The sequence below is a fragment of the Lissotriton helveticus genome, chromosome 1_1, assembly GCF_964261635.1.
Source record: "Lissotriton helveticus chromosome 1_1, aLisHel1.1, whole genome shotgun sequence".
Classification (NCBI taxonomy): domain Eukaryota; kingdom Metazoa; phylum Chordata; class Amphibia; order Caudata; family Salamandridae; genus Lissotriton; species Lissotriton helveticus.
This window is the reverse complement of record NC_136057.1, coordinates 2,062,963,270-2,062,982,553: the sequence shown is the minus strand read 5'-3', so window position 1 is coordinate 2,062,982,553 and position 19,284 is coordinate 2,062,963,270. Positions and strand designations below refer to the sequence as shown.

The 19,284-nt window shown below is 52.9% G+C and overlaps 1 protein-coding gene across 1 annotated transcript in view; it reads left to right on the top strand.

The window, feature by feature from the left end:
• MIGA1 (mitoguardin 1) overlaps positions 1-19,284 on the top strand; it is a 694,793-nt gene that overhangs the window by 52,049 nt on the left and 623,460 nt on the right. The window contains exon 2 of the mRNA XM_078659267.1: positions 5,934-6,101. Within this exon, the coding sequence (XP_078515393.1) occupies positions 6,003-6,101 (99 nt within the window). The 5' untranslated portion in view covers positions 5,934-6,002. The remainder of the gene's footprint in view (positions 1-5,933; positions 6,102-19,284) is intronic.

The following is a 19,284-nucleotide window of genomic DNA, read 5'->3' as shown; positions in this document are numbered from 1 at the left end:
AGCCATGTTTTCGTGTGATATGGCCATCTGGTCTCGCCCGTGATGCCCAGTAAGTGCCAACGAGGGTCCAGGGGTATTTGTGTACCTAGTACTTTAAACATCACTCCGGTGATCCAAGTCCCCTATCGTTGCATTGTGTGGCATTCCCAAATAATATGGAAGAAAGTGCCTGTCTCGCTGCACCCCCTGATGCAGTGACCGGAGTCTGTCTAGCCCAGTCTAGGGTGTAGCGTCCGTGGGCAGTAGGATCTATGCAGGATTCGCAAACCAGTCTAAATCTTGCCCATATGGCAATTTCTCTGGGGCTCTGAATTGCTTCCTCGCAGTCATCGTCCTCTATTAACCCCAGATCAATTTCTTAAGGAGACGAGGGGATCTGGAAGGTATTTTATAGGTTTCCAATAGGGTAGGGATGTTGCTTTGTCTAACATGGGATCAAGTAATAGTCGGTCCTCAAGGGGAGAGTATTCAGGAATGTATTCTCCTTCCGGTATGTAGCAGTGAATGGCATGTCTTCATTTATGTAACGGAAGTGCTCTGTATCTGCCAATTGATATCAAGTCTTGAGTTCTTCAAAGATCAGCATTTTCCCACTCCGCCATATGTATCCAATAGAGTCTAAGCCTATCGGGATCCATTTACGAAATCTCTGCAGGCGTCCTACGTCACCTAGTCCGTCGCTCTCTGAGTGGTGTCTGCTGAGTCAGGCTCGAGTCCCATCCCAGTAGCTTATTGGTGGTTCTCCACGCCCTTATGACCTCATTTGTATGCGGTGGCAATGAGTTCCCCTGTTGTTTCTGGTAGAGGGCTGCCAAATGTCCTCTACTTCCCATCGCATGTCTGTCAACCCTTTATTCCGGTTCTGTCTGTGGTTCAAAGACCCATCCATTAATGTTGATCAGTTGAGATACTAGGCAATAGCTACGAATGTCCGGGACTGCTAGTCCACCCTAGTACACTCCACACTGTAGTTTGCGCAGGGATATTCGAGGTCTGCCTCCCTCCCATAGGAGATCGCGTTGTTCTCCTTCTATCGTTCTAAAGAAGGAATCTGGGATTCTGTATGCGGTATTTTGCAGGACATAGAGCAAGTGCCGCAGAGTCATCATCTTGAATAATGTCGCTCTTCCCATTAGTAAGATCGGTAGGTTCCGCCAGTACTTTATATCTCCACGCAGCCTCCCAAATTGTGGATTTATGTTGAGGCTTAGAAATTCCTAAGCAGTTTTTGTGATCCAAATGCCTAGGTATTTGAATTTATCCTGGTGTGCTAGGGCTGCATAGTCAGTCGTAAGTGGTGGGAGTGTGCCAGCGAGAGTGAAAATAAGGGATTTATTTCAATCTATCTCCTACCCATAGTAGGCTCCAAAGGTCCGAAGTATGTATATTAATCTATGAAACGTTTGGGTTTGTGCGCATAGAGCAGCATGTCATCTGTGTACAGTGATATACGCTCTTACCATCGCCTCCGATGTCTACGCCCCAGATTAAAGGGTCCCGTCGTATCCATGCAGCCAATGGCTCCAATGCCAGCGTGAAGAGTAATGGGGATAGAGGGCATCCCTGTTGCTTGCCACGGTGGAGTGTGAACGTTCTCGATACCGACCCATTGACGTGCACCAGGTCTTTCGGACATTGGTACAGTAGTCAGACCCAATCACAGAAACGTGGTCCGAGGCCCAGTTTGAGCAGTACAGCATTCAAATAGGGCCATTCGATACTGTTGAACGCCTTGCGGGCATCCAATGACATGAGGGCAGCAGGATTGCGCGGTCGTGTCGCTGTAGCGTGGATGACTCCGTGTAGTCGTCTGAGATTAAGTCAGGTACTTCTGTGGGGTATAAACCCAGTTTGGTCAGGGTGTATTAGAGTTGAGAGTTTGGGTATGAGTCGGGTAGCCAGCACTTTAGCAAGTACCTTAGTTTTGTAGTTAAGAAGGGATATGGACCGATATGAAATACATGTATCTGCAGGTTTACCTTTTTTGGGGATGACTACAATCGTAGCCAGTCTCAAGTCCTCAGGCAAGCGCCCCTCCTCCAGCGCTGCCTGAAACATATCGAGCATAGGTTGTGCCACCTTTGTCGCTACACATTTGAAGAGTTCCGCAACAACCAGTTTGGCCTGGCCGCCTTCCCAGATTGTAAGTCTTTTATGGCCCCTTGCACCTCTTCTTTTGTTAAGTCGCCATTGATCTCCTCCCTGTCCTCAACAATGAGGGCTGGAGGGGAGATGTCTCTGAGAAATTATCTACTGTAATCCCCTGATTTTTCTGTCATTGATTGGTAGAGCGACTTGTAGTAAGATGCAAATGCCTCTGCTATGTCCGATCTCTACCGTGTACCATCAGCTGTATGTATCTCAGGAAACCAGTTCCGCTCTTTATCTCTGCATTCAAACCACGCAATGAGTTTATTGGCCTTGTCCCCCCAGTTATACAGTGGCTTTGCGTAGCTACTGCGTGGTGACGGGCCGTTTCCTACTCTAATTCCTGGAGTTCCTTTTGTTTAAGACGTATTGAGTGTTGCAGCTCACAGGTTTGTGCATCACCACTTTTGGTGCGTTGTTCTAGTTGCACTATTTCCTGTTCTAGCGTGTTGCACTTAGAGCATCTCTCTTTCTTAATATCCCCTATCGTGGCCTTTAAGTACCTCTTCGCCACTACTTTGTAAGCTTCCCATAGAGTGGAGTGCGAGTCCACCGACCCAGAGTTTTTGTTGAAATATTGTTGCTTTCACTCGCTAAATATGTCTTGGAATTCTCTGTTTTGAAAGTGCCAGTGTGCTATACGCAGGGTGTGGTGTAGTTTCCGACCGGGCCCTGGGTAAGGACCTCTACTTGTGAGTGGTCCAAGATGCCTCTGGCTGTATGTTGTTGTGCTCCTCGGAAGAGTCCCACATTGCGTGCATTGTGTGAAGAGATAGTCTCTGCGTAAGCCAGATCTATGTGCGGCAGAAATAAGTGTGTACTGTCTGCTGTTTGGGTTATATAGTCTCCACAGGTCTGCTAGGCCCTTAGCCTTTGCAAATATCCATAGGAGCTCCATCCTCCCCATGCGTGTCTGATTTGAGGTTCTGTCCAGCTCATGTGACATCACCGCATTCATGTCCCCATCCAGTATGTGTATCCCTGGTGGCATGTCCAGTAGTGTTTTACTTAGTTCAGGGAGGGTGCCTGCCTGGAGCTTTGGTGAGATGTACATTGAGCATATGTTGACGTGATCCTGTGAAAGGCAATTTATAAGTGTTCAAACTATGCATAAATATATTATAAAGCCATCAAAAGCCAAACTACTGTGGTAACAAAGAAACTGATGATTTTATCCCAACATGTTGCTGAGGGACCAGACCCTGACCCTTCCAAAAAATGTTAACAAATGGCGCTATTTTTCTCTGAGAGAGGTGTCCATCCCACATGTGCAGTCCTGGTTGTAGACCGGAGCAGCAGCATGTTTACATGTTCCCCGCACGCGGCCCTCGAGTGCTGTATCTCATTTAGGTCTAGCCTCCTGGGTCTCCTGGGGAGAGGGAGTACTACGGTAACCATGATAGCACCCAGAGGGACGACGGTCCATTTGTTCTCTCATAGTGACTGTGTGCCAGGCACCGCAGCACTGTTTAAACAACGGTCTTGGCAGCTTTCATTTAATTAGGTTTGACATGGTATCACAGGTGGCTGCAAGACCTAGAGTTATCAGTTCTTTAAACTGACCTTATGACATGTTGTTCATATTTTCAATTGAAAGTTGTGCGCTATTTGTCTGTAAATATCCTACTTTTTAAAAAGTGTAATCTCGTAAGACCATTCTGCAGGTACGTATGTTTTAGTTCACTTTGTTTGTCGTTCTTGTTAAGAAATGACGAAATACGGAAAGTAAGTAGGGGGAATATTTAACTCTCAAAACCACAAAAGAACCCTCGCCACCCTAGATCTGGTTTGGGCAGAAGTTTGCATTTGAACTGGGATTACAAGTGTTGTGGTAATTGCACGCCCTGCAGGTATCTCCTCACAGATCATGAACGCCTGGTCACTGTACCCAGAGTAAAAAAGACACGCACAGGAGGACTGCGATTCTCGGTAAATACAGCTAAACTGTGGAATTCCCTCCCCTTGAAACTACGTGCTGAATCCTGCCGTCTGCGCTTCCGGAAACTCCTGAAAACCCACCTCTTTCCTTAATCCTCCCTATCCTTGTCTCCTGTTCTGCATTTTCGCACTGGTCTCTCTGTTCTGGTTTAGCGCTGGGATGCTTCCGGGTAACTACGTGCTCTATAAATCCTCATTCATTCATTCACAATGTTACCAGGTAAATAAGGCGTTTTCACCGCTCGTAATTCAGAAAAACAGATGCTTTTCCTCGTTAGCCCATATTCCTAATTTCAAAACTCGGGGCCTGAGTCACAAAGGTACACTTAGACTTTTGTGTAAGTTTATGATTTTTTACAATTCACAAAGGAATTTTACGGGTAGTATCTTTGACTGAAGAGTCTCCGCACTCGTGATGGAGACTCCGCACATTAAAAGACAGGCAGTCATAAAGAAACTGTTCGTAAAATTGCTTTGTGGGTTGCAAAAAATAGTACATTGAACATAAATGTGCAAGTTTACCATCGTGAATTAGACCCTGAGTTTGGTGTATAAATTGGCAGTTTCCTGATTTACATCCGGGATTGCTGGCTCCTGGAATGGGCCCTCCTAATGTTTTTAGGTCGAGCCTGGGCAGCGCATGCGCTGCTCTGCGAGGCATCCTGTATTCAGGTATGGACTCCAAGCTCTGCCCACTCTCTGCCCATATTTTTCATTGGCTTGTGCCATTGTCCTTTGTAAACTGTGGCTTTTAATTAGTCAATAGGCTTAGTAGTCCCTCCTTAGTACCGTCTTGTCTCATTTTGTAACCTCCCTTCAGGACACCCCCGTTCAACCTGTTGTTACTCGGTAGACTTTAATTACAGCATCCGAGCACTATTTGGTTAAATGGTTTTCTTCTGCCTGCTGTTGCAGGCAGGACACGCTCTTCCCCCAACGCGTATTTTTGTTTTTCATAGCACGCACGCCACGCTGATACAGTGGTTGCAGTGCTTTTAGTTTGTTGTTTGCAGACCTAACGCAGCCGCATTTCTTTTTCTTACTATTTGTCCACTTTTTTTGTGTACAAGTGCCCCAAACGGCACTTTCACTTTAATGTCGGCCACACCCCTTTCTTCAGACCCGGCTCGTCTAAAGAAGCGTGTGCTGCAGCTATTAAAGTAAAACTGCGGCATGGGGCACTTTTACATAAAAAAGCATTTGTTTGTCAAGTTGAAAAACTGATGCTTTTTTGTTGTTGTCGTAAAAATGCCCCATATTGCGCTTTCACTTTAATGGCGGCCACACCCCTTTCTTTAGACGATCCGGGTTTAAAGAAAGGGGCGCGGCCGCCATTAAAATGAAAGCATGGCATTGGGCGCTTTTACAAAAATAGCATTGCAATACAATAGGTCTCACATTTGCGAGAGTTTAAGCTATTGGCATTGTCATTTACAATGCCAATAGCTCAAATTCTCGTAAATGCGAGACCTATTGCATTGCAAATGCTTGTTTTTCTTGACAACAGGATGCAAAGGCCGTTAGGGTAGAAATTGACTCTTCCAGCTATCCATCCAGAACTTCGGCGATATTTTCAAAATGATAAATGCGTCTGGTGCTAAATAGTGAAACCTATTGTGTGCTCAATAGGATAAAATGGAGATTTTTGTTTTTGCCCCATATTGACGAACAATGCGGATATTACATTCCAAAGACCACTTTATATCGCACTATATAGATTCTCGCGCGTTCTTTTAGAGTTTTTATGTAGTGTGGAGCCCTGCTTTATGAAATGTAGTTTTTTCTGCCTGAATGTCATGTGGCAGTGTTCATCTAATAAATAACGCAGCATATACTTCCCTCCGTAGGTCTTTGAAGGGCCGGTGTGTGCTGGGCGGCGAGAGTTTCTCTGTGAGAAGGCCATGGCATAAACCGTCATGTCAGATGACGCGGTTTGCGAGGCTCAGTCCTCTTTGAAGGTGGCGGTTTGGCGAGCCTGGGACCTCCCTCTTTCGTGGTATCACTCGGCTAGCCAGGTATGCTTATGCGTCTGATGCATCCTAGTGGAGTAATTGCTTTGAAAATGCTTTTTTAGGTGTGCTACAACAGTTTAATTGCACAAACACAGCTTCATCAACAGCACATAGGGAGAGGCACTTGACAAATGTACCTACTTGCTCATTAGTTATGCGGTGTATAATGCTGGCTGTCTGCAGTTTAGCCCTGGATCGCATCTACCTACCTATTTATTATGCAGTCGAGTGTTGTCTTTAGCTCCCATGTATGCACTCGTTCATTATCCAGTTGAGTTTTTTCCTCTGTCTATATGTAGTTCCTATGTTCTCATTCGGTGCTTCATTTTGCAGTTGAGTGCTGTCTATCTGCAGCTTCCATGTCCCCACGCTCTTTCGTTTTCCAACTGAGTGCTGTCGGTGTCTGTTGTCTAGCCTTTGCTCCCATGTTCTCACTCGCTTCTTCATTATGCAGTTGAGCACTTTCTATCTGTGTAAATCCCATGCAGCCAGTCATTCATTCAGTGTGCAATCAAGTGCTGTCTGCTGTCTTTTCTTAGCGCTCGTGCATCCACTCTCTCATTTATTATGCAATTGAGTGCTGTTTGCTATCTATAGCTATTATGTACCCACTCACTCATTCATTATGCAGTTAGTGATGTCGATTTCTGTAGCTCCCATATATCTATTTAGTCAGTCATTATCTATCTCCTCAGTAGATCCCTCATACTCGCTCATTTATTATGCATTTGAGTGATGACTATCCGGAGTTCTCATTTAAATTCAGAGAATGTTACTAGGGCTGTTGCTAGTTTTTTTTGGCACCAGAGGTAAAGAGAAATTGTGATGTCCCCCACCCATGACTGGCTAGCCCGTCCCCCGCAAAATATTTGCACCCGTCCCCACAGCATTTAACTCGTCTGTGTTGATCTGTAATGAAATATTTCATGAGCACTTTCGACAAATCAATGCATACAAGAAAATGTATCTCTTTCCAGTGGTGAGTCATTACAAGCACTAAGGTATTGATAAAGATCCCATGTCACAATACTTCATAATAATTAGCAACAGTTTCCACTTTTTTCTATATTAAAAAACTGGTATATTGGTTATAATAGCACCTTTTATTCGAGAGTCTATGGACAATTCATTTTTCATGGTGTGCTCTCCCTGTCTCCATCACTGGCCAGGCACAGTCCATGCTAGTTATTGGAGAGGGATGCAAGGTGGTGATGACTGATGTGAGGATCCTGGTAGCCTGCAGCACCCTACCGACCACTGTGGCATACTGGAAGACTTGCCTTTTGAATTTGTTGCCACTGCCTGCAGCATACAAGCCAATCTGCATGTGGCTTACTGAATGATGGTTGGCCAATCAGGCCCTGTGCTGTCAGATATATTAAAGTGTGATTGTACAGGATGCGGTGCTCTGTGTATATCGCGCAATAAACAGGCCACGCAGGTGTTAAAGCGTAAAAGGCCATTTTATTAGACCAGGCTGCATAACAGTAACAAATAATCAACATTATAAACAAACCCCCCAATATCACTCTTCAATACCTCACACTCTCCCGCCACTCTGCCTCATACACCAACCGCTCCATTCCATACCGTACCTCATCCAATTCACAAATTCACCTGTCCTCATATCCCGATACCTCTGACATTCCCGTCATGCTCTCAGTTCCTCAGATCATTCGAACTTCCCCCCCCAAGGGATGGGTGCGCCCGCTCTTGACCCCCCTGTCCCTCCAAAGTATCGCCTACAGCAGCTCTGGCCTAAACTGGCACGCCACGCCAACCCATCACCAAACCCTATAACTGTAGGGTGGGTGGGTGGCCTTTTTCACAACCCTCCCGATGGTGCTGAGTGCAGGAAGAGGAAGTTCCCTTCCTCCCCTGCACTTATAACCTCCCCACTAACTTCTCCCCTTCCCCCTAGCTAGCCTCGGTCTCGCGCGAATGACCCCGGGGGAAGACTAGTCTGCGACTGTGCTTCCCCCGGGGCCCGGCATCGCGCAATAAACAGGCCACGCAGGTGTTAAAGCATAAAAGGCCATTTTATTAGACCAGGCTGCATAACAGTAACAAATAATCAACATTATAAACAAACCCCCAATATCACTCTTCAATACCTCACACTCTCCCGCCACTCTGCCTCATACACCAACCGCTCCATTCCATACCGTACCTCATCCAATTCTCAAATTCACCTGTCCTCATATCCCGATACCTCTGACATTCCCGTCATGCTCTCAGTTCCTCAGATCATTCGAACTTCCCCCCCAAGGGATGGGTGCGCCCGCTCTTGACCCCCCTGTCCCTCCAAAGTATCGCCAACCAGTGAACCCCCTGTAGGGCGGTTCACTGCCCCCCCCCGCTTCCAGTAATCCTCAAGTGCATACCTCAAACCCCTACCACATCGGCCTACGGCACCAGACCGCCACGTTCCACAAACTACTGACCACATCCCTCATCTCCATCATATAACGCATTCCCCAAACGTGACAGACGCACACCGTCATCCCCGAACAGTAAGGGTTCCTCCAGTCGAAAACCCCCTTGAGATCACCTGTATGACCATGTCCCCACCTAACAGTCGCATCGCCCTAAGTTTCCTTTGTGCCCTCACAATGGCACCGTGCTCCATTGCACTCCTCCAAACTTCCCTGGGGACAGGTCCAGTCCAGGCTATGCAATTCCCTGCAAGCCATACTTTGATCACTTCCAAGTCCCATTGCCTCAGCTGCAGGGGCGCCAAACCCGAGAGCTGCACCAGGTCATTGTCCCCCAAATGGATTATCAACAAGTCCCGACATCCTTTTACGGAACCATCCTTGCGAGCCAAGGCAGTAGTGCCCGCAATCGCATCCCACCTTTTCCCCACCAGTGCACCTCATGTTGATGTCCTTCCAGTCCCAGGTGACGACCGTACACCTGCTGGTCCGCATACGTTGACGCCCAGTGCACAAAGGAATGACCCACAATCCAGGTGACCGTCCTGGCCCCCGGTCCGCCCACGCAACCTACGAAAGAAAGATATGTTAGACCACCGAAAAACCCTAAACCATCAACAGCAACTCACACCTTCCCTTCACATTCGCACATATTTCCCACAGCACCGTGACCTCCATCTCCCAATCTGTCGAATCCTCTCCCATGACCACCCCAAACGGGCCGCAGCTGTCGCGGCCCCAATGCGAAAAAAGTGAGTCCCAAACCTTGCCGGCTCAAGCCCCAGACACAGCAAAGCCATGCGCGTCCCCGCAAGCAACTGCCTAGATGTCACCCTCAAACCAGACCCATGACCGAAAATCTCTCCCTGCCTCCCAAGCGATGCGGCTGAAAACATCCTCCTGTACTCCACCGGGCACCCCCCCCCCCCCACTGTCTCACCCAGCCAGACACACCTACCCCTGCCCAACTGATCCATCTTAGAATGCCCCAGCCAGAACCCCAAACGTACACCATCCAACCGTATCTCCTCATACCGACTCCCAACCCAGGACCGTGTGCCCAACAACTCAGACACCCGAAAACCCCCAGAAAACATCCAAACCAGACACAAACCAAAAAAACTTGCACCTCAAACCCGTCATAACAGCATTCTGGCAACATCCTAACCAGGCGAACCAACAACTCAAATGTGAGTGCCTCCCGCGACTTCCCACCCCCCTCTCTGACGCTCTCTACCCCAACCTCAGAGCCTCCTACTGAACACCACATCCTCCGTTGGCTCAAACCCCAAGAACAAAGTACCAGAAAAGGACTCTCCTGTCAGTTTCCCAGATATCGTTGCCGCAGTCAATCCTCTGGCAATGCATCCTAAAACAAAAACGCCACACACCCTGTTCCACTGCTGACCGGTCCCTTGGCACCGGATCACCACCCATACAATCTCCAAACTCAGCCCACGCCAGCTCGTACGTCTTCCTTGTTGCTTCGGCAATAGAGTGCTCCACCAGGCCTACCACTCTCACTCCCCCAAGGCCCAGCTGCCGGCCGGCAGCTCGGTCTTGCACAGCTCCGCTCCCGGTGCCAGAAGCCGGAACCGCTGCCACTGCGAACACGACAAAGCATCTCCAAAGTCATTACCCGGTCCAGGGACAAGCTTGGCTTGAAACAACACATTCAGGCGCAGACACTGCAACATGAACCTCCGCCGCAACCCCAGCACTCTCAGATCTCTGGCTCTCTGGCGTTTGACCACTCAAACACTGTCATGATGTCAACGGGGAGAAGAACTGACCTAGTCTGGAATTCCAGCCCCCACACCTCCAGAGCCACCAGGAAAGGAAAAAACTCCAAAAAAGGCAATGCCCTTCCCCTGTTTCAGCCAGTGAGCCGGCCAGCTCACCGCGCACCACCCGTCATCCCAGAAGAAGCCAAACCTGGATGACCCCGCTGCGTCTGAGAAAATTTGACATAGCCAAACCGCCCTGCCTGCTTCAAAATCCAGCGACGCTCCGTTGAAGTCAGTCAGAAACGTCAGCCACGTCCTCAAGTCAGCCCGCACCCCCATGGAGATCCGAACCCTGTGACGTGGAAGCACTGCCCCCGACATGGCCATGCCGGGCCGCCGACAGAATGTCCGTCCCGCCTACTCCGCAAGCAAAGTTCAAGAAACCCATCAACTCCTGCACTGCCCTCAAGCAATCCGCTTCACACCAATTGCCCACAGCAAACATGCCCGAACCACTTCCGCTGTAGACACAGGGAGGCGAGCCCGCCACTGGACCGAGTCCAACTCAATCCCCAGGAACGGCAAGCAGCAGCTGGGACCAGCCACCTTTTCCGGCGCCAATGGGACACCAAACCGCACTGCCAACTTCTGAAACCCTGCCAAAGCCTTGCCACAAGCTCCCGAGCCCATCCTCCCAAGAAAACAGGGAAATCATCCAGGTAGTAAGTGACATCCCGACATCCGCCAAACTTCATGAAGGCCCACTGCAGGAATATACCAAAGAGTTCAAACAGGGCACAGGAAATAGCACACGCCATGGGCAAGATCCAGGTAGTAAGGGACATCCCGACAGCCGCTAAATTTTAGGAAGGCCTACTGCAGGAATGTACTAAAGACATCATCCGGAAATCCCCTACCTCCCTCTTCGGTACCACCCCCATTGGAGAAATGGGCAAATCATTCATCGGTCAATCAGTAAACGGGCTGGCTACCCCCCTATCCACAACCTCCATTCAAAAGCACGCATCCACCACTCCTGGCAATTCCGTAGCAGATTTCAAACTCTCCTCCCAACTCAGCACTCTGGGACCCTGATAGCCCACCCGAAAGCCCTCCGTGAAACCCCAGAAAAACCGCAATGCCGCCTCCCGGTCCGGGTCCATCCACCGCATCCATAGTTCCCAGACAACTTCCCCCCAATTCTTATCCGGATTGGCACTGCCTTCGCCCAGAAACCCTCAGCAGAACTCAACCAAGCGAAACCTCCAAACTGCATTTGCGCCTTACGTATAATGTCCATGTATTTCCACAACGCAATGGCCCTAACCAAACACTCCTCGCAGTATATGCTGGCCTAACTCAAGAAAGCAGAGGTCCAATTTTCCATCGTTACCGGTACCCTGGGACTACCAGTCAGCTCCCACTCCTCCTCCTTTGAACCTCCCTTCATCTGCACCTCCCTGTGCAAGCTTAAAAACACCCACCTACTCATGTTTCCAAATCCGCCCTCTGGTCTTCATCGACAAACGAGACCCCAGCGACACAGCCAAACCCATGTAAGGGAGCTCCTCCTGTACCTTTGCATCCCCTTTCTCGCTTTCTGTCCTCCTACCCAACCCCTTTGTCCGTCCGCACCCCAGCCGTAGTCAACGACTTACCCTCCGCCTTCTTACCATCCGCAGGCGGACCACCCGTTGGTGCCCCTGGCTCCCGCACTGACCCATCCCCCACACCCACCGATCCACAAACCGCCTTCCTACCCCCTTCCCCCCATGCCGTCCTCCAAGACCCCTCACCTGGTAACGTGGAGTGTAATTCTCGGGGCCGCTCCCCAGGCGCCGACACCTTCCTTGCCACCGCCTGAACCTAGCCCTTTGTCGTCGTCGAAACCTGCAAAACACCAAAACCTCTGTTGTCGTCCTCGTCATCCCTCACCTCCCCGTCCTCAAGCTCCACGCTCTCATCCCCATAATCCCGTTCCAATGCAGGCTCCCCATCCACAGTCACGCATAGCACTGCCATCATCGCTCTCTGCACACCTTTGCCCACTCCTGCAGGCGCTCTCCGCAAACCAGTCGTACACGTCGCCGTAGCCCGGTCCCGCGCTGGAGGGACGGCCGCCGCGGACCGCCCTGCTGCTTCCGGCCTGCGTTTTGGAGCCGTCTTGCGCCCCACCAGGCCACCCCGACCTCTGCCGACACCTGCCGGCTTGGATCCCCACCCCGCCCCTCAGGTCGCTCCAGCCTGAGTGGGCCCCAGCACCATTGGGCCTCAGAGCCGTCTTGGCCGTCCCTACACCTGACCCCTAACCTCGTGCACACCCTCCGCTCACCTCCCTACCCTACGCCTTCCTATCCAACTGCTTCTGCTCTGCCAACCTCTCCCCCTCCGGTGTGGGGGTAGGGGGTCCCTAAGACTCTTCCCCCAGGCAGCTACCACCCGGGCCACAGTTCGTCCGGCCCGCCTCCTGCCATAGCGCCAGGAGCCTCTGCTCCCTAACCCGTCCCCCCATGCCATTGGCCGCCCAACTCGGGAGGGGGCGGGCAGCAGCCCTGGAACCCCGCTCCAGGTGTCAATCACTAGTCAAGAGGGGCCCCCAGGGCAGGACCCCCGACCCTCCCAAGGACACCCAGGAAGGCCGCCCCCACCTATCTCCCCTGGCAGTCTCAGCGCCCCCCCCCGCTGGCTGGGGCCGGGGTCCCCGCCTTAGACCCCACAGACAGGTCACTGGGATCGTGCTCCCATTGCCCCCCTACCCGCACATCCAGGCGCCGGAAACTGCAGCGCTGCCAGGCTAGTCTCCTAATCACCTCCCTGTCCCTGCACTCCACAGGACCAACCTAAAGACTCCCCCCCTCCCTCCCTCCCCACGGACTCATGCCTCCCCCCCCACCAGTGCTCCTCCAGACTCTCCAGATGCCTCCCCCCCCCCCTTCAGGGGCCAGCGCTGAAGGGGCTGCCTCCTGCCCTGCGGCCACAAACTCCAGCTGAGGGTACGGGCGCGGGGGCAAGCTCAGACGCCTGCCTCCCCACGTTGCCGGCTACGTCGCGCTGCCCCCCCCCCCCTCTCGGCCGCCTGCTCACTGGGCAGCCGAGAGTCATCCTGACACGCGAGGACCGCTGCGACCCCGGCCGAGGCCGCTTGCGTGGCCCTCTCACAGCCAACCCACTCCTGGGATGAAACCCCAGGCTGCCATAAATCCTCATGTCCGGCCCTCGCTAGGACCAGCCATGTCGCCCTCACCTCCTCTGCCGGGACCTCCGACATCGTAAAATCGCCGACGCTCCTACCGGCACCCAAATGCTCCCCGTCGCCGATCAGCAACCTCGCCACTAAAATGCCTGAAAAATTGCCCCCTACGAGATCACCTGAACTAAAAACCACTACCCTTTTTCACAACCCTCCCGATGGTGCTGAGTGCAGGAAGAGGAAGTTCCCTTCCTCCTCTGCACTTATAACCTCCCCACTAACTCCTCCCCTTCCCCCTAGCTAGCCTCGGTCTCGCGCGAATGACCCCGGGGGAAGACTAGTCTGCGACTGTGCTTCCCCCGGGGCCCGGCATTTAGACAGGACTGGCAGATAGCACAGGCTTAGCACATGTTCAGATCTGATGCGTGCTGCAAGGCTGGCTGATTAGGCACTGCTCGGCTGCTGCTTTTAAGGCAGCATGCCAGCATCCATGTCTGATTAAAAAAAAAAAAAAAAAAATACAAGGCAGCCGTCTCCATAAACCCTGGTATCCCAGAAGGCTGGTCTTTTGGCATTCCCCCATCAGGTGGCCCTGTAGGAAACCAGTGGCGTAGCAAGGTCAGGTGGTACTTGGTGTGGAACATTTCTTGTCACTCCGGCTTCACAAAATGGCAAAAATGTGTGTTTAACACACATATTTTTGCCATTTTGTCACCCCTCTCAGTGATGACACCCGGAGCAGCCCACACCCACCGCTCCCCCCCTTCCTTTGCCTCTGTAAGAATCTGGCTTGCTATGAGGTAATGTAGGGATTGCCCTATATGTTAACTATCCCTCCATACATTGCATTTTTGTTTAATTTGAAGTGTATGGCTCAGTACACCTATACCTCGTGTCCTTGTTGGGCCTCATCAGTGAGGTGCAGCTTGAGTAACCACACACTTAATACTCTTGGAGAGCATTACAAATATGTGACCAGACGAGGACTAGCTGTTCTGGCTAAACCCCTTCTTGTGGTGCAGACATAGGATTTCTGATTTGAGTGCTTTTACCAAGTGTTAATACTGTTTTTTACTGGTGTTTTTAACCTCTGTACTGGCACCTGCACGTTATTTCCTGTGAGCACAATTGCCCTGAGCCTTCACAGAAAAAGGTGCGCGCCCATTCTCACCCATCACACCACGTGAGTTTTCACCACGGGGCTAAGAGTTTACCACTACGGGGTTTAGCATTTGTAGCCTCCTGGACATCCGAACAAAGGAACTCAGCCTGCCATTATACAGCTGCCTTTGTTCAAAATAGAACTTTCACTTTCAACTCCCGGAAGTTCTGCTCACCTCCGCATCTGTTCATTAATGATCTTCTTTACTTGACCCTTGTAAGCTTGATGATTCTAAATAAGTGTAATCAATCAACAAAATTGGACATGTCTGAGCATATCCCACCACAGCTTAATTTCAACAGTTTTTTAGCTGTTGCTCGAACTCATTGATGGACTCTCTGTTTTTAATGATTGCTTTATTGTCCCGTTTTTCTTTCTTCCCCTTTCTCCCCTTCTAACCAGGTCTACAATTAACCCCAGTACAAGCCTACTAGGGTACACCCTACCGTGTCTGGGAACTAGCCATAATAATTGCAGAACTAGACGGTAGTGCACCAGGTGCAGGTGCTCCCAGGACACCCCCGCACCGCACGGCCACCAGCTGCAGCGAGTGCCCCTCCTGCCCGCTACTTCACTCAGCCTCGCTGAGCCTGCCGCCTCAACCCCGCCCCCGCTGCCCTAGCGGGATCGCTCTCTCTGCCTGACTGTTGCCGCGCTAACCGGATTTCTCCCTAGTGGGCTCGGTGATTTCGTGCTTTTTCTCCAGTGTCATTTGTTGTTTTGTATCCCCCTGAGCTTGTGACTCTTGCTTAATCCCCGTGTTATTGCCCCCCGTGCCCCTGTGCCCCCGCCCCGCTCCCCGCTGCCGTGCTCGAGGCCACGCCCCCTTTTCTTTGTGTACCCTCCCCGCTCCCGCCTCCCAGCTCCTCCCTCCCTCCCACTTGGCCATATATGGCGACCGTGCAGCGCAGGTGAGTGTGTCCTGCTCCCAGGACACCCCCGCACCGCACGGCCACCAGCTGCAGCGAGTTCCCCTCCTGCCTGCTACTTCACTCAGCCTCACTGAGCCTGCCGCCTCAACCCCGCCCCCCGCTGCCCTAGCGGGATCACTCTCTCTGCCTGACTGTTGCCGTGCTAACCGGATTTCTCCCCAGTGGGCTCGGTGATTTCGTGCTTTTTCTTCAGTGTTATTTGTTGTTTTGTATCCCCCTGAGCTTGTGACTCTTGCTTAATCCCCGTGTTATTGCCCCCCTGTGCCCCTGTGCCCCCCGCCCCGCTGCCGTGCTCGAGGCCACGCCCCCTTTTCTTTGTGTACCCTCCCCGCTCCCGCCTCCCAGCTCCTCCCTCCCTCCCACTTCGCCATATATGGCGACCGGGCAAACGCGCAGCGGGCGCGCCGATTGTGCGCCGAAGGCGCGCCAAAGGTAAGCCCGTCTGCGCCCGTCCGCGCCTGGACCGCGCCCAGGGCCATGACCCCTGGCCCCCGCAGACACCCACCCACCCGCTGGACCTACGACGCCACTGAACTCAACGCACTCAACGCCAGCCGAATCCCGGGTTGCTACCGAGCCACCCCGAGACGCACCCACGGACCCTTCTGCTGCAACTCCTGCAAGTTCACCTGCATCCGGACCTGCACTACTCCAGCACCGACCAAGACCAAGACGAGCAACAGCAGCAGCCACCTGAAATGCATCCTGCTCAACACCCGCTCCGTCCACAGACACGCCGTCGAGCTCTGGAACCTGCTCGACACCACAGCCCCAGACGTCGCCTTTCTCACGGAAACCTGGATGAACGCCTCTTCAGCGCCCGACATCGCTATCGCCATCCCAGACGGCTACAAGATCATCCGGAGGGACCGCATCAACCAGACTGGAGGAGGCATCGCCATCATCCACAAGAACACCATCCGCATCAAGACCAACACCGACGACACCCTCGCACCCGCCGAGCACCTGCACTTCCAGGTCCACATCAACCCCAAGACCACCCTCAGAGGCACCCTCATCTACAGACCCCCGGGACCACGCACACAATTCAGCGAGGACATTGCCGACTTCGTCAGCCCGCACGCCCTCCCCTCCGCTGACTACATCCTCCTCGGGGACCTCAACTTCCACCTGGAGAACAACAACGACCGCAACACCACCACCCTGCTGGACAACCTCGCAAACCTCGGACTCAAGCAGCTGGTGACCACCCCCACCCACTACGCCGGACACACACTCGACCCCGTCTTCTCATCCAGCAAGGACATCACCTTCAGCCACGCCACCGGACTCCACTGGACGGACCACAGCTGCGTCCACTTCAGCTTCAGAAGGACCACGATCCACCACCGCCAGCAACAGGCTGCATGCAGAAGCTGGAACAAGATCACAGCCGACCAGCTCGCGACCTCCCTGAGCAAGAACCCTCCCACCGGCGCAACGAACCCCAGCCAAGCGGCCACCAACCTCACGAAGTGGATCAGCGACTGCGCAGATGACCTCGCCCCCCTGAGGACCCCGCCCAGCAGACCCGGCAGCAAGAAAGCCCCATGGTTCACCGACGAACTCAAGAGCTCCAAGAAGAACTGCCGAGCCCTCGAGAGAGCCTGGCGCAGAGACCCAACACCGGACAACAAGACTGCCCTCAAGCTCGCCACCCGAAAACACCACCAACTGATCCACGCCACCAAGAAAACCGCATTCAAGGAACGACTGGACAACAACGCACACAACAGCAAAGAACTCTTCAACATCATTAAAGAGCTCTCCAACCCCAACGCCGGAAACAACGACATCACCCCGTCGCAAGACCTCTGCAACTCCCTCGCCTCCTACTTCCACAACAAGATTGCGGACATACACAACAGCTTCAGCACTCAACCGACGCACGCCACGACCGAACCGTCGCCCCCCACCACCACCCTCCGCGCCTGGACCCCGATCAGCACCGAAGACACCGTCCGCACGATGAACTCCATCCACTCCGGATCTCCGACCGACCCCTGCCCTCACCACGTCTTCAACAAGGCCGACGCTGTCATCGCACCCCACCTGCGGGACATCATCAACACCTCCTTCGACACCGCCACCTTCCCGGAGAGCTGGAAGCACGCCAAACTCAGCGCTCTACTTAAGAAGCCATCAGCCGACCCCACCGACCTCAAGAACTACCGCCCCATCTCGCTGCTCCCGTTCCCTGCAAAAGTCATTGAGAAGGCCGTCAACAAGCAGCTGGCCGCCTTCCTCGAGACGAACGGATCTCTCGACCTCTCGCAGTCTGGCTTCCGGGCCAACCACAGCACCGAGACCGCCCTGATCGCAGCCACCGATGACATCCGAGCCCTGCTTGACAACGGAGAAACAGCAGCCCTCATCCTCCTAGACCTCTCCGCGGCCTTCGACACTGTCTGCCATTGTACACTAGAGCAGCGCCTCAGCAACGTCGGAATCCAGGAGAAGGCACTGGAGTGGATCATCTCCTTCCTCGCCGGAAGGACACAGAGAGTCCGCCTCCCCCCGTTCAGATCAGAAGCCACCGAAGTCATCTGCGGCGTTCCTCAAGGCTCCTCGCTCAGTCCAACCCTCTTCAACGTCTACATGAGCCCCCTCGCAGACATCGCACGCCAGCACAACCTCAACATCATCTCCTACGCCGACGACACCCAGCTGATCCTCTCCCTCACCAACGACCCCGCCACCGCCAGAGCCAACCTACACGAAGGGATGAAAGAGGTAGCCGAATGGATGAAGAACAGCCGCCTGAAACTGAACTCGGACAAGACGGAAGTCCTCATCCTGGGATCTTCACCCTCCGCCTGGGACGACTCCTGGTGGCCCCCGCCCTAGGCAACGCACCCAAACCAACAGACCACGCACGCAACCTGGGCTTCATCCTGGACTCCTCCCTCTCCATGACCAAACAAGTCAACGCCGTCTCCTCGTCGTGCTTCAACATCCTGTGCATGCTACGTAAGATCTTCCGGTGGATCCCCACCGAGACCAGGAAGACGGTCACCCAGGCCCTCGTCACCAGCCGTCTGGACTACGGCAACTCTCTCTACGCCAGAACCACCGCCAAACTCCAGAAGAGACTCCAGCGGATCCAGAACGCCTCAGCACGACTCATCCTGGACATCCCCTGCCGCAGCCACATCTCCGGACACCTGAGAGACCTGCACTGGCTCCCGGTCAACAAGAGAATCACCTTCCGTCTCCTCACCCACGCACACAAAGCCCTACACAACCAAGGCCCAGGATACCTCAACAGCCGCCTCAACTTCTACGCTCCCAAACGCCAGCTTCGATCGACCGGCCACGCCCTCGCCGCCGTCCCCCGCATCCGAAGAGCCACCACAGGGGGATGGTCCTTCTCCTACCTCGCCGCCAAGACTTGGAACTCCCTCCAGACCCACCTCCGCCTGACCCAGGACCACCTCGCCTTCAGGAAGCAACTCAAGACCTGGCTGTTCGAGCAGTAGCGGACCCCCCTCCCCTAGCGCCTTGAGACCCTATGGGTGAGTAGTGCGCTATATAAATGCTCTGATTGACTGATTGATTGATTGATTCTCATTTTAGTTTTTTCCGGTCCTGATGAAGTGCCACTAGACCTATTAGGGGCAAATGAGGCACGAAACATGGTGACCCACTCCACCTTGGCAGCCCTTTAGGAACATTAAATCCACGTAAGGGCACCCACACCGTCTTTTAATCAGGTTCGAGCTACCTAAATAAATAAATAA